The 14,814-nt window shown below is 42.2% G+C and overlaps 1 protein-coding gene and 1 long non-coding RNA gene across 4 annotated transcripts in view; one reads left to right on the top strand and one right to left on the bottom strand.

Annotated features, from left to right (window-relative positions):
* ZC3HC1 (zinc finger C3HC-type containing 1) overlaps positions 1-8,133 on the bottom strand; it is a 19,321-nt gene extending 11,188 nt beyond the window's left edge. Inside the window, exons 1-4 of one of the 3 annotated variants that reach the window (XM_082694013.1) lie at positions 7,752-8,056; positions 5,576-5,709; positions 2,378-2,486; positions 1,863-1,946 (exon numbers count right to left, since the gene is read on the bottom strand). In XM_082694013.1, the coding sequence (XP_082550139.1) occupies positions 1,863-1,946; positions 2,378-2,486; positions 5,576-5,709; positions 7,752-7,788 (364 nt within the window). In that variant the 5' untranslated portion in view covers positions 7,789-8,056. Of the gene's footprint in view, positions 1-1,862; positions 1,947-2,377; positions 2,487-2,528; positions 2,680-5,575; positions 5,710-7,751 lie in introns of all 3 variants that reach the window. The other 2 variants (XM_082694012.1, XM_082694014.1) reach the window with 2 other exon arrangements.
* On the top strand, positions 7,941-14,588 carry LOC309845727. Its single transcript, XR_014301475.1, has 2 exons — positions 7,941-8,060; positions 14,330-14,588. It is a non-coding gene; the product is annotated as an uncharacterized lncRNA (long non-coding RNA).
* The last annotated feature ends 226 nt before the right edge of the window (positions 14,589-14,814 follow it).

Below are 14,814 nucleotides of genomic sequence, written 5' to 3'. Positions count from 1 at the left end.
AAGGCAGACACCCAACTGACTGAGCCACCCATGCGCCCCCACTTTCAATCTATTTATTCCTCTTAGTGGTCATTCATGGAATATTCCCAGGCATCAGTGACCCTGGAATTGGCCTGAGCTGTCCTACTGAAACAAAAGGTACACCTGCATAGCACTAATGTCTGCAGGCATGAAGTTTTGCCCCTGGTCTTGGTAAGCCCTCTGGAGGGCTCTGCTGTGGAGGCTGGTTACTCAGCAGGAATAAGCCTATGTGACCAGTAAAAGATATATTTATTTATTTTTAAAAGATTTATTGAGAGAGAGAGCGGGGTGGGGGCGGGTAGAGGGAGAGAGAATCTCAAGCAGACTCTGTGCTGAGAACTAACCTGACGCAGGGCTCGAACTCATGACCCTGAGATCACAACCTGAGCCAAACAACTGTGCCACTCAGGTGCCCCAGTGAAATATTTAAAAATCCCACTTGCTGGGGTGTCTGGGTGGTTTGGTCAATTAAGCGCCTGATTCTTGATTTCAGCTCAGGTCATGATCTTAGGCTCATGGGATCAAGCCCTGCATTAGGCTCCATACTCAGTGAGAGTCTGCTAGAAGGTTCTCTCCCTCTATCCCCCTCCCCACTCATGCATATGCTTTCACTCTCTCTCTCTAAAATGGGTAAATAAATCTTTTTTTAAAAATCCCACTTGTTACTACATTTTGGGCTTTTTGTGCATACAAACACTTAAAGGCCAAGAGCTTTTAAGGGTACAGACATGATGAAAAATAACTAAAATAACTTCAAAATATAAAAATATTAGCAACTGCATCACCATACTTTTTTAACAGAACAAGTTCTTTTTTTTTTTTTTAAGATTTTATTTATTTATGTGACAGACAGAGATCACAAGTAGGCAGAGAGGCAGGCAGAGGGGTGGGGGAAGCAGTCTCACTGCTGAGCAGAGAGCCTGATGCGGGGCTCGATCCCAGGACCCTGGGATCATGACCTGAGACAAGGCAGAGGTTTTAACTCACTGAGCCACCCAGGCACCCCCAAAGAACAAGTTCTAAATCAAGATCTGAAGATCAATAACAAAGGAGCTATCATGTATCTTCTAAGGCAGGGCATTTTAGAGTGTGAGGCTTCATAAACCTGCTGTGTCTCTTAGCCTAAGTATAAATTTTGGAATCATAAAGAAAACATACGCTGATGTTAGTTTCCTAGAATACATAGTCAGGCTCACTCTAAAGTAGCTTAGTTCTTAAAAAAAAAAAAAAAAAAAAAAAAAAAGGAACGACTGAAGTTAATAATTAGAGTGAAGACAATCACAAAGTCACCCAATTGAAGGGCGTGTGCCTTTCAAGGCCCTTCTACAGGCAGTCTTTAGCTTCAGTGCTGTTGTCACAATGTGTCATTTCACTGTGATAAACTATGTTTGTAATCACACTCATCTGGCTTCCTGTAAGTCTGCTTTAGCTACGGAACCCCCTTTAACTGCCACCATTAGTGCACCAAAGGAAGCCTGGGGAGAACATGATTGCTTGCTATGATGGGAAAAGCAGACAGTTTGAAATCAGATAAAACCATAGTTTTGCCTCCTCACCAGTTGATTCTGTTTCTTCACCCCCAAAACTGGGTTAAGAATCTAGCTCCCAGGGCCCCTGTGAGAATTATGTAGGATAATGTCTACACGGCTGAGCTATAGGCATGCTGATTGCCTATAATAAAGCTTAGTAATAACAAGTGGATGAATGTTAAGTTCTTGAAAAGCACAAATAGAAAGGAAGAAAAGAAACCTCAAAGACTAGATTTTCACAAAGATACAGGCAATATTAGAAATGCAATAACCAAGAAGACATGGTAAATGGGAGATCCTGGAAATGAGTACCTGGGGAGGGGCTGTCTGGCCAGAAACAGAACTTCTCATGGGCGGTGCACAAGGCTTTCTTCAGCTCAGCACATCGGTCCTTATCTGAAACCCACAAAGGGAGTACTGAATTAGAAAACGTTATATAGATTCAAAATCAAATGGCCAAGAACTTTTAAGAATATAGACAGAATTAAAAACAAAAATGACTAAGATAATGTTAAAAGATATGAAAATATTAGCACTATATAATCTTAATATTTTTCACAGAACAAGTTCTAGAGCAAGATCCCAAGATCAAGAACAAAGGAGACAGCATGTACCTTATAAGGCAGGGTATTTCCAAGCACCAGGCTTCATCAAAGTGCCTTGTCTCTTTGTCTGAGTATATACTTTGGAACCATAAAGTAAACATACCCTGTTGTTAGTTCCTCAGAATGCATAAAGTCAGGTACACTCTAAAGTAGCTTCGTTTTTAAAAAAAAAAAAATAGTAACCGAAGCTAATAATTAAGATGAAGACAATCACAAATTCACCTTGATCTATGAGACAGTACACATTCTTCAATCCAACACAGGTGACTTTTTTTTTGTTTGTTTTTGTTTTTTTTGGTGACTGGTCTTTCAGGAAAAATTCGTCTAGTATCTGTGAACATGGAGGAAAGTATAATTTGTGCTTTATACTCACATCGGTCAAAATCAAAAGCTGGTTGTAAACTGGCACAGAGAAAAGCCTGGCAGCTGGAGCACTTCAGCATGTCACACTCCACTGTGACCCAGCCGTATTTCGCACAGACGAGTGGAGACAGCTCAGAGGGCTTACCTGCCCATTTCAGAGAGTATTCATGTTAAGAAAAACATGCTGCAGGTATATTAAAATGAGTAAGTCAGAAATTAAAACTTTAACTCATTCTTTTGTATATATGGGGATAAACAGATTAAGAGGAAAAGCACTAAGAAAAGTGTGAAAAAACTACTTTTAAAGCACACATACTTCACAGAATAATGAAAGTTGTTTGAAAAATGACCAGAGGGGAACAATTATGTATTTTTTCTCTACAAAGCCCTGTGTATTTTATATGTTCAAAATGTAAGAATTTGAAAATGTTTCAATTTCAGCAAAAGAGGGCTAGAAAACAGAAAACAGAAAGAAGGCTAGAAAACAGAATTTAGATATGAACGCTAAAGGGCTCCAAGCTGGGAATCTTCTTAAAGAAATAGTAAGTAAATAAATAAACTAAAAAAATTAAAATAAAATAAAAGTAACAGAATTACTTAACCAGCTGTGTTACATAAATGACTGTCACATCTAAAGTGGTGATCAATTTATATCCGCTGAAAACGAAAAAGACCCAAAGAAAATGGTTCTAAGTACCAAACAAAAATCAGGAAATATGGGTGCCTGAGTGGCTCAGTCAGTTAAGTGTCTGCCTTTGGCTCAGGTCATGATCTCAGGGTCCTGGGACTGAACCCCATGTCGGGCCCCCTGGAGCCTGCTTCTCTCTCTCCCTCTGCCCCTACCCCTGCTTTGCTTGTTTTCTCTCTCTGTCAAATAAATAAAATCTTTTAAAAAATGATGATTTAAAAAATCAGGAATTATTCCAAGGAGCAGCAGTAGAAGGATGTTTAAAATACCGTCCTCTTCCTGAGCAATTTATTCATAAAGCCATCAAGTGGTGAGCAAGAAGGACAGCCAGGGGGGTGAGGGGAGGCAGCTCAGGGCCAGGTGTCAGTTCCCAAGGTGGGTAAAAGGGGCTGCTCACCTTGAGGTGTTGAAGCCAAGTAGGGTGGAAAGAACATCCCCATGGGGCTCCCACTTAGCAAATCAGGGATCACTGGAGTATCAAAACATATCATGAGAATAATGGATTATAATCCACTAAATAAAAAAAGCAACCCAGGCTGCTATGAATAAATTACTACTTAACAAAGTTTGATGAGGAAAGGGATATTTGTGTAGTTTCAAAGCACCTCTGCACAAAGCACTTTTTAATTACAAAGAAAGAAGAGAGTTACTTTACGGTGGAAAAGATGAGAGACAGTCCCTGAATCAAGTGCTCAAAGGAATCACTGCCAGGAAAGGGAAAAGTCAAAATCATTGTGCCACGTGATGAGATGCAATGAGGACACAGTGCCATTCTGGGAGGCTCCTACACTACCTGAATCTAACTGGAAGGAAAGAGCAGACGGATGGGAGCGACACTCAACAAAACAACGGGACTGTCATCTTCAAAAAGCATCACAATCATGAAACTCAAGGAAAAACAGGAATCTCAGCTGGTTCTTTTTGTTATAAAGAATGTTATTAAGACAACTGTTGAAATGACTAGAGGCTGAGGGTTAGATGGTAGTAATTTATTAAGTGAAACTTCCTGATTTTGATGGCTGTGTTGAGTTCTGTAGGAAAAAGTCCTTGTTTGTAGGAAAACATTTGCAACAAAGTCTGCAAGTCAGTAATCGTTTCGTATTTTTGAAAAAAATCACTCTAGTGAATAAAGGGCAAAAGTGATGGGATGTCACCTCTGAGATCAGGTCACAACGAGTCTAGCTTCTTTCATGCTTTCACTTGCTGGCTCTGATGGAAGCCAGCTGCCATGTTGTGAAATGTCTGTGTGGAGAGACCCATTTTGCAAGGAACGTAGGGAGGTCTCTAGCCAACAGCCACTATAGCCCTGAAGCCCTCAGTCCAACAGCCACGTGAGTGAGCCTGGAAGTGCATCTTTTCCTAGTGGAGCTCGAAGATGAGTACAGGTCAACTGTCATCTCGACTGCAGCCTGTGAGAGACCCTAAACTAGAGGATCCAACCAACATTCCTGACCCACAGAAATTGTGATATAAGTGGTTGGTTGTTTTAAACCACTAAGTTGTAGTGTAATTTCGTTATGTAATAATAGACAATATACAGAGGAAAATACGGAAAGAGACAGGAAGTGTAGTAGGCAATCTCAAAAAACATTAGGTTTTGGGGTACCTGGGTGGCTCAGTGGGTTAAAGCCTCTGCCTTCGGCTTGCGTCATGATCTCACGGTCCTGGGATCAAGCCCCATATTGGACTCTCTGCTTGGTGGGGAGCCTGCTTACCCCACACAACCCCGCCTGCCTCTCTGCCTACTTGTGATCTCTGTCTGTAAATAAATAAATAAAATCTTAAAACAAACAAACAAACATTAGGTTTAGCTACCAATAGTCTTACGCTGTAACCCTGGCTCTGCCATTTGCCAGCAGCTTGACCAGAGGCAAGTCACATAACCTACCCGAAACTGTTTCCTCTTCTGTGAGTAAGTATAAAAATAATAATACCTATTTTCACAAGCTGAAGGGGACGATCAAATGTGATAATATATGTGAAAACATGTTACATTAAAGTGTTATTATTATTTCTTCTGCTCTCAAGTTCTTAGTGTTTTCTTCTGTGAAAAGGTCAGGTCATCTCAACACTTGATTGTTGTCAAAAGACCCAGAAGCGATGTCAGGTCATCTCAAATATTCCTTTGAGGAATAACATTTTATGATGCTACCTTTCCTATAAAATTTCCTACCAAGTTATCTTTTTTCAAAATTTTAGCTAGGCTCCATGCCCAACATGGGACTTGAACTCACAACCCTGACATCGAGAATTGTACGCTCTACCCACTGGGCCAGCCAGGTGCCCCCTACCAAGTTTAATTTTGAATTTAAAACATCAGAGTAAGGGGAGGAGTAACGTTCCAGGAGCAGGGAGAAAGTGCAGCTCACATGACCTAAGAAAAAAGGATATAGAAAATGTTTCCACTCTGCTGAAGAAGGCTTCTTTGCTTGTAGATTCCAATGGAGGCTGTTCTGCTTGGGGCGATCCATTAACTGACTGGAATGTGGCAGATGTGTCCTTCCTAAAATAAAGTGGCAGAACTCTTGGTAATCCTTCCAGAGCATCACTTTGCCCAAACGTTTTGTACCTCACTTTGAGGCACATCATAGCATCAATCACGCCACACTAGATTTTAACCTTTCTAAAAATCATTTCAGTTATGTCATTCCTCTGCTTAAAATTATCAATGGTTTCACAATACTGACTAAATAGAATCCAAATTGTTCAGTCTGGCATTCAAATCTCTTTTCAGTTTGGCCATACCTACTAATCTATACCAGCAAACTGGTCTAGCTCACTCACTGGTCTCCAATAGTATTTCACACAATTTCAGTAAACACAAAATTAGATGCAAGGCTTCTATACATTATACAATTTGAACCACCTTAGAAATTTAAGTCTTTTAACACAGGAAGAATAATTTTGATATTTCTACCTGGGTCGACTCTTCGTACCCACTCTTCCAAAAAAGAACTAATCTGAAAACTCAAATCAAAGTAAAGATGTTTAGCAGTGTCTGGCTGGCTCAGTTGGTTAAATGTCATGGGATCCAGCCCCGGATCGGGCTCTCTGCTCTGAGGGCAACCCGCTTTTCCCTCTCCCTGCCACGCCCCAACTTGTGCTCTCTCTGTCCTATAACTAAATAAAATCTTAAAAAAAAAAAAGTAAAGATCTTCAGGCAATTTTATGAAAAATATTCAAGGAGAAAAACCCCAACAAAACAATTATCTTATTTTCAGCGAAAGGTATTTCAACAGCATGTGGGAGGCAGAGGGAGGAACTACTGAGGACAAGTCATTTTAATAAAAAAAGGGTTACACCAACTACTATAACTCAAAAGAAATAAACTCAGACTTTCACGGAGAGTCAGAGAGCCTCAGGGAGGTGTGGTTCTTTAAAGAAATTGAGAGGATCCATAAACTTGGATGAGAAAAAAGTGACATTTATGTTACTAACCTCTAAACTGAAATTTAGGGGCGCCTGGGTGGCTCAGTGGGTTAAGCCGCTGCCTTCGGCTCAGGTCATGATCTCAGGGTCCTGGGATCGAGTCCCGCATTGGGCTCTCTGCTCAGCAGGGAGCCTGCTTCCTCCTCTCTCTCTGCCTGCCTCTCTGCCTACCTGTGATCTCTCTCTGTCAAATAAATAAAATCTTTAAAAAAATAAATAAATAAAAAATAAACTGAAATTTAGCATTTCCTTCAATTATGAATGAAAGTAATAAAAACCCACAAAATATAGTACCATCAGCAGTAACTCTGAGTATGTAACCAATGGAAATCAGATATTTTGTCATCACATTAAGGTTGCACGTTTGAAATGTCATTTATGCTTATGATTACTTCAAAATTATGGTAGTTCGCAGACATTCCTAGATGATAACTCTTTAATAATGAACCATGTTACTGCATCACTTTTTATTATTTTGTTTTATTTTTTAAAAAGACTTTATTTATTTGAGAGAGAGCACGCACAAGCTGGGGGGAGGGGCAGAGGGACAAGAAGCAGCTTCCCTGCCCAGCAACGAGCCCTAAGAGGGGCTTGATCCCAGGACCCTGGGACCACCACCCCAGGAGAAGGCAGGCGCTTAACTGACTGAGCCACCCAGGCACCCCACTGCATCACTTTTTAAATTCTACTATCTTGATAACTGTATTACAACGTAACTGTTTTTTTAGTAATCCCATGTAAATTAATTCATACACTTAAAAATATTCTGAGAAGGGATTAATAAGCTTTATCAGGCTGCCAAAGGTATCTAAGGCTCAAGAAAAGCTGAAGAAACCCAACTGAGACGTCAGGTGCATATTCAGTTAGCGGTCCTCTTTTTTATTTCCTTCCCTCCAAAACCTGTCTGGGGGCAAAATTCCGCGCGTGGTGCGGAAGGCAGTACATCCCGAGAAGATTAAAGCCGAGTAAATGTAGGAAACCCATTTTCCTCCACAGTCCGGGACGTAGCCATCCCCGCCAACCGAGTAGCACCCAGAGGATCCCCCGCCAGGCCTGCGTTTCCCAAACCCTGTCCAACCCGCCGGCGCCGGAGCCACGATGGACCCGCGAACTCACGCTTCCGCGCCTCCCTCTTCCGGGGCAATCCCCTCATCTATCAGCTGCCGGACTTTTTGGGGCGTCCCTTCTGGGGAGCGAACAACTGCACCCCAATTCTTTTCAACCCCCGCGGCAAAAGCTTGCCCCTCACTGGGCGTCGCCATCTTGGTCCGTTGCCGACTTGCTTCCCCGCGGGTTTGAAGGCTCAGGAACTTCCGTTCTGCGTGGTTAAGATCCTCCTCCAGAGGCGCGGTCCCGCGCGTTTGCCCACGCGACTCGGAGAATCTGACCGCTGGGCCTACTCCTTCGTGGCCATCTTAGAATTAGGTAAACCCTCTTTTTAGAATGAGGTAAACCACCACGGGAGACCCTGGTGTTTAAACCCACGTGAATCGTTTTCATTATGCACGAGCGGATTGGGGCTGATAAGGAGTTTTTAGAGCGTTGTTTCTCCAAGACGACAGGGAGGAGGGGCCAAATTTAGTCTTAAAGTAATTAACTGACATGGCCCTCCTACCTTATATCCTTTTACAAGTGAGGAAATGGCCCCTGTCACTTGAGAGTAATTTAGAAGCTTTCTTAGAAACCGTGGTGGGTTTAGAAGTCTGTGGCATTTGCAGTTATTGAACACCCTCCCTCCTTTGTCCAACAAGTATTTATGGAGCGTGCCCTGCTGACGTTGTCCAAAGCGTTGGCAGTGACAGCAGTGAACAAAGGAGACGGGTCTGAACCGAGTGAGATCCTCAAACACACACGTGTTCCTATAGTTTTGAGATTATGATTAGAAGGGCTCTGAAGGAGTGCCAAGTGTGTACAAGGAGGACCTCATTTCGTCTGCAGATTGTCCCGGGACGGTCAGGCCGTGGAGTTAATATGGATGAGATTGTGGGAAAGAGATTATTAGATTCGAAGGAGTTGGTCTCATCTAATCAATTGGAAAAGAAGACTGTTGTGACTGAACCACAGACCCAGATGAAAGTGGGACCACCTCCAACCCCTCCAGCTCACTCCCTGAGGGCTTCTAACTGCAATAATGTGCCCACCCCTAGGACCTTCAGTCTCCTGATCCAGCCACCTTTCCAGGATTCCTAACTCCAGAGCCTCCCTTGTTCCTTCTCTCCTTAGCCAGCTTAAGTTCATTGCCAATCATTATCATCATTTCTTTGCAAAATTTGAACATGGACTGAGAATTAGTTAAGATTGAAGTATTATTGTTAGTTTGTCGTAGGTGATAAAGGCATTTTGATTATGGTTTTTAAAAGTCCTCACTTCAGGGACGCTTGGGTTGGCTCAGTTGGTTAAGCAGCTGCCTTCCATTCAGGTCACAGTCCCAGTGTCATGGGATCCAGTCTCGCATTGGGCTCCTTACTCCGTGGGGAGCCTGCTTCTCCCTCTCCCTCTGCCTTTGCCTGCCACTCTGCCTCTCTGTGCACGCTCGCTCTCTCTCTCTCTCTCTCTCTCTCACTCTAACAAATAAATAAAATCTTGAAAAAAAAAAAAAGTCCTCACTTTAAAAAAAAAGGACTTATGAGAGATATGTCTCAAAGTATTTATGGGTGAATTGGTAGGATGTCTGGGATTTATTTGCTTTCAAATTCTTGAAGAGAAGGGTGCCTGGCTGGGTCAGTTGATGGAACATATGACTCTGGATCTCGAGGTTGTGTGTTTGAGCCTCATGTTGGCTGTAGAAATTTCTTAAAAATAAAATCTTTTTAAAAAGTTCTTTTTTTGTTGTTTGTTTAAATTATTTATTTATTTGACAGGATCACTAGTAGGCAGAGGGCGGGCAGAGAGTGGGAGGGGAGCAGGTTCCCTGCTAAGCAGGGAGACCGATGTGGGGCTCAAACCCAGGACCCTGAGATCATGACCTGAGCTGAAGGCAGAGGCTTAACCCTCTGAGCCACCCTTTAAAAAAAGTTCTTGAGGGGTGCCTGGGTGGCTCTGTGGGTTAAGGCCACTGCCTTCAGCTTAGGTCATGATCCCAGGGTCCTGGGATCGAGCCCCACGTCTGGCTTCCTGCTCAGCGGGGAGCCTGCTTTCTCCTCTCTCTCTGCCTGCCTTTCTGCCTACTTGTGATCTCTGCCTGTCAAATAAATAAATAAAATCTTTTAGAAAAAAAAAGGTTCTTGAAGAGAAAGTGTGTGGAGGAATAGATGAAAGGAGGTTGCAAATGTTTTTAATTGTTGGATTTGGGTGATAGACTCATGGGAGTTCATTATATTCTTTCTAATACTGAGTATAGTTGACAGTGTCATAATAAAAGACAAAATAAATAAGCAAAAAATGATACATTTTCAAGAATATCCTGTCAAATTTTCCTTTAACCTCTTTTGCCTTATAGTACTCATATGGCGGAATTTCAATCTCAGTTGAGTTCAACTCTCCACAACTCTGCTCCTGTACCCAGTCAGCTGAATATGGCTAAAGAGAAATTCGGGACATGCTGACTTGTCTCTATATTCTTGACTTCATGTGGCCTGTTAATTCTATGGCAGAAATTTTGTCTTTTTTCTGTAACTTCCCAGTGCCTGGTAGATAATAGATGTTGAGAACATGTCAGTTTTTTCTTTTTTTTTAAGATTCTATTTTTAAATAATTTCTACACCCAGCATGGGGCTCAAACTCACAACCCTGAGATCAAGAGTTGCCCACTCAGGGACGCCTGGGTGGCTCAGTTGGTTAAGCCACTGCCTTTGGCTCAGGTCATGATCCCAGGGTCCTGGGATTAAGTCCCGAATTGGGCTCCTTGCTCAAGGGAGCCTGCTTCTCTCTCTGCCTCTGCTTGCCACTCTGCCTGCTTGTGTGCTCGCTTTCTCTCTCTCTGATAAATAAATAAATAAATAAACAAATAAATAAGTTAAAAAAAAAAAAAAAAAGTTGCCCACTCCACCCACTGAGCCAGCCAGGTACTCCAGGAAGATGTCAAAAATTTTTTAAAGATTTTATTTATTTGACAGAGAGAAAGCACAAGCAGGGGGAGAGGCAGGCAGAGGGAAAGGGAGAAGCAGGCTCCCCGGGGAGCACGGAGCCCAATGTGTGGCTCCATCCCAGGACCCTGGAATCATGACCTGAGCCAAAGGCAGAGGCTTAACTAACTGAGCTACCTAGGCGCCCCAAAGATGCCAATTTTAAGACATGGATCAATAAATATTTCTGAAACATCTAATTTCCAGAGTCCCTTGGCAAATGTGATATAGAGGAAAGAGCTTTGGAGTCAGGTATGGCTCCTCCTCCCACTAACATCATTAGGTATGTGGCCTTGAGATTGAGTAACCTCTGGTTCTGAGATTAAATGGGATAATGTCTATGCAAATGATTGATACGTAGTTCTTGGTAAGTGCTAGTTTTCTTCCCAAGCATTCTCGCATAGGTTGTGGAGGCAGTGATGCACCATCGAGAGCTGCCTTTAGGAATGAACTAAATATATCCTATAGTCATTGGGAGGACCACCTGCAAGAAGCCCTCAGCTGTCAGTTCCTTTAGGAGTTCCTAGAATGAAAGGAGCTATTTGCCTTCCCCAAGGCACCTGTATCCAGGGACTAATCAAGATAGTAATACAGGGACGCCTGGGTGGCTCAGTCGTTGAGCGTCTGCCTTAGGCTCGGGTCATGATCCCAGGGTCCTGGGATTGAGCCCCACATTCGGCTCTCTGCTCAGCGGAGAGCCTGCTTCCCCCTCTCTCTCTGCCTGCCTCTCTGCCTACTTGTGATCTCTCTCTGTCAAATTAATAAATAAAATCTTAAAAAAAAAAAGTGATAATATAAAAGGCCCAGCCTTCTTGCCCCAATTTAGGACAATGCTGAAGGGCCATCCAGCTTTGAAGTTCCTTTGGGGTTCCCTGGGGCCAACCTTGAGAGTTCATCACAGTCCACCTTCTCCCCCTGCCCTATCATGCTTCCTTCCCCTCCTTTCCATGGTGTTGATCCCAAGTGCACTTCCAGACCCTCTGGCATGCTAATCTCACTCCAGGGTCAGTTTATTCATTTTGTTTATCCCAGGGAAGCTGAGAGATCTGCTGATAGCTCCAGCTACCAGACTGTCTTTATTGTCTGTGTGGGTTTTTATTTTATTTTATTTTATTTTATTTATTTATTTGAGAGGGAGGAAGTGTGAGAGAGAGAGCACACAAGAGGGGGTAGTATCAGAGGGAGAAGCAGACTCCCCACTGAGCAGGGAGCCCAGTGTGGTACTCAATCCCAGGACTCCGGGATCATGACCTGAGCCAAAGGCAGTCGCTCAACCAACTGAGCCACCCAGGCACCCGTGGGTTTTTAAAAATTCACTTTCTCTAGTAATCTCTACACCTAGTGTAGGGCTCCAACTCACGATCCCTGAGATCAAGAGTTCCATGCTCTTCCAACTGAGCCAGCTAGGTGCCCCATGTGTGTGGTTTTTCAATGTGAGAATATACAAAAGTTTCTGCTGGTAAGTTTTTTACACTACATAGGACCTCTTGAGAATGAGTGAAACATACTATGTTTGCTTAGTATAATTATTTCACGAAGTACAAAAATGTGCCAAGCAACTAGATTTACGTTTCTATTGGAAATTTAATTTCTGTAAAACATGACAATAGGTTTTTAAGTGGGTACACATTTATCAAACATTTTGATTTCTTATGGGCTTTTTATTGATGTGTAACTTACGCAACATAAAAATCACCCTTTAATAGGGTGGTTTTTAGTATACTCATGGGGTTATGCAGCCTTCATCACTATCTAATTCCAGAACATTTCATCACTCCATAAAGAAACCCCATAGTTATTAGCAGTGATTCCCTGATCCTTCCTTCCCTCAGTCCCTGGTAACCACTAATCTATTTTGGTACTATGGATTTGTCTATTCTGGACATTCATATAAACAGAGTCATACAGTACATGGCTTTTAAAAATTTTTTTTATTTTTTAGTAATCTCTACACCCAACATGGGGCTTTACAACAGTGAGATCAAGAGTCACATGCTCCACCGACTGAGTCTGCCAGGTGCCTCTTATATGTGGCTTTTTGTGCTTGGCTTCTTTCACTTCCCATAATGCTTTCAAGGTTCATTCATGATGTAGCATGTATTAGTATTTCATTGTTATTTATGGCTGAATACTATTCCACTGTACCGATGGATATACCTTATTTTGGTTTTCCATCCATCCATTGATGGACATTTGTGTTTACATTTTTTGGCTATTATGAATAATGCTGTTATGGATATTTATCCACAATTTTTTTGTGTGGACATATGTTTTCAGGTCTCTTAGGTATATATCAAGGAGTAAAATTTGAGTCATCTGGTAACTCTATGTTTAACACTTTGAGAAACTCTCAAACTTTTCCAATGTGGCTGTACCATTTTATAATTCTACTGGCAGTGTAAGGATTCTAATCTCTTTATGTTCTTGTCAACACTGATTTTTTAAAAAACTTCTTTAAAACTATCCCTCTTTTTAAAAACTTTTACTATTTTATTAATATATATGTATTATTTGCCCCAGGGGTACAGGTCTGAGACTCATCAGGCTTACACACTTCACAGCACTCACCATAGCACATACCCTCCCCCTATGTGTATAGGGGATATACACCAGGGTTGGTGTATAACCCCACTAACCTCTCCCTAAGCCCCTCCCACTGGCAACCCTCAGTTTGTTTTGTGAGATTAAGAGTCTCTTATGGTTTGTCTCCCTCCTGATCCTATCTTGTTTCATTTATTCCTTCCATACCCCACAAACCCCCCACTTTGCCTCTCAAATTCTCGTATCAGGGAGATCCTATGATAATTGTCTTTCTCTAGTTGACTTATTTCACTCAGCATAATACCCTCTATTTCTATCCACGTCATTGCAAATGGCAAGATTTCATTTCTTTTGATGGCTGCATAGTATTCCTATAAATAAATACCACATCTTCTTTATCTATTCATCTGTTGATGGACATCTAAGTTCTTTCCATAGCTTGGCTATTGTGGACATTGCTGCTATAAACATTCGGGTGCACGTGCCCCTTCGGATCACTACATTTGTATCTTTAGGGTAAATACCCAGTAGTGCGATTGCTGGGTCATAGGGTAGCTCTATTTTCAACTTTTTGAGGAACCTCCATACTGTTTTCCAGAGTGGTTGCACCAGCTTGCATTCCCACCAACAGTGTTAGGAGGGTTCCCCTTTCTCCGCATCCTCGTCAGCATCTGTCGTTTCCTGACTTGTTAATTTTAGCTGTTCTGACTGGTGTGGGGGTGGTATCTCATTGTGGTTTTGATTTGTATTTCCCTGATGCTGAGTGATGTGGAGCACTTTTTTATGTATACTATTCATGGCCATGTGTTGGCCACCTGGATGTCTTCTTTGTAGAATTGTCTGTTCATGTCCTCTGGCCATTTCTTGGTTGGATTATTTTTTCTTTGGGTGTTGAGTTTGATAAGTTCTTTATAGATTTTGGATACTAGCCCTTTATCTGATACGTCATTTGCAAATATCTTCTCCCATTCTGTCAGTTGTCTTTTGGTTTTGTTAAGTTTCCTTTGCTGTGCAAAAGCTTTTGCTCTTGATGAAGTCCTGATAGTTCATTTTTGCCCTTGCTTCCCTTGCCTTTGGCGATGTTTCTAGGAAAAAGTGGCTGCGGCTGAGGTCGAAGAGGTTGCTGCCTATGTTGTCCTCAAGGATTTTGATGGATTCCTGTCTCACATTGAGGTCTTTTGTCCATTTTAAGTCTATTTTTGTGAGTGGCCTAAGAAAATGGTCCAGTTTCATTTTTCTGCATGTGGGTGTCCAATTTTCCCAACACCATTTGTTGAAGAGACTGTCTTTTTTCCATTGGACATTCTTTCCTGCTTTGTCAAAGATTAAACATAGAGTTGAGGGTCTATTTGTGGGCTCTCTATTCTGTTCCATTGATCTATGTCAACATTGATTATTGTCTACCTTTTTAAAAGAAGATTTTATTTATTTGAGAGTGAGATCACGAGCTGGGGGTGGGGAGGGGTAGAGGGAGAGGGAGAAGCAGATTCCCTGCTGAGTGGGGAATCCGACTCGGGGCTTGATCTCAGGACCCTGAGATCCTGATCTGAGCTGAAGGTGTTGGTTAATCTACT

The sequence above is a fragment of the Mustela nivalis genome (assembly GCF_964662115.1).
Source record: "Mustela nivalis genome assembly, chromosome: 12".
NCBI lineage: Eukaryota > Metazoa > Chordata > Mammalia > Carnivora > Mustelidae > Mustela > Mustela nivalis.
Note: the sequence above shows the minus strand (reverse complement) of the source record. Positions and strands in the feature narration are given on the sequence as shown.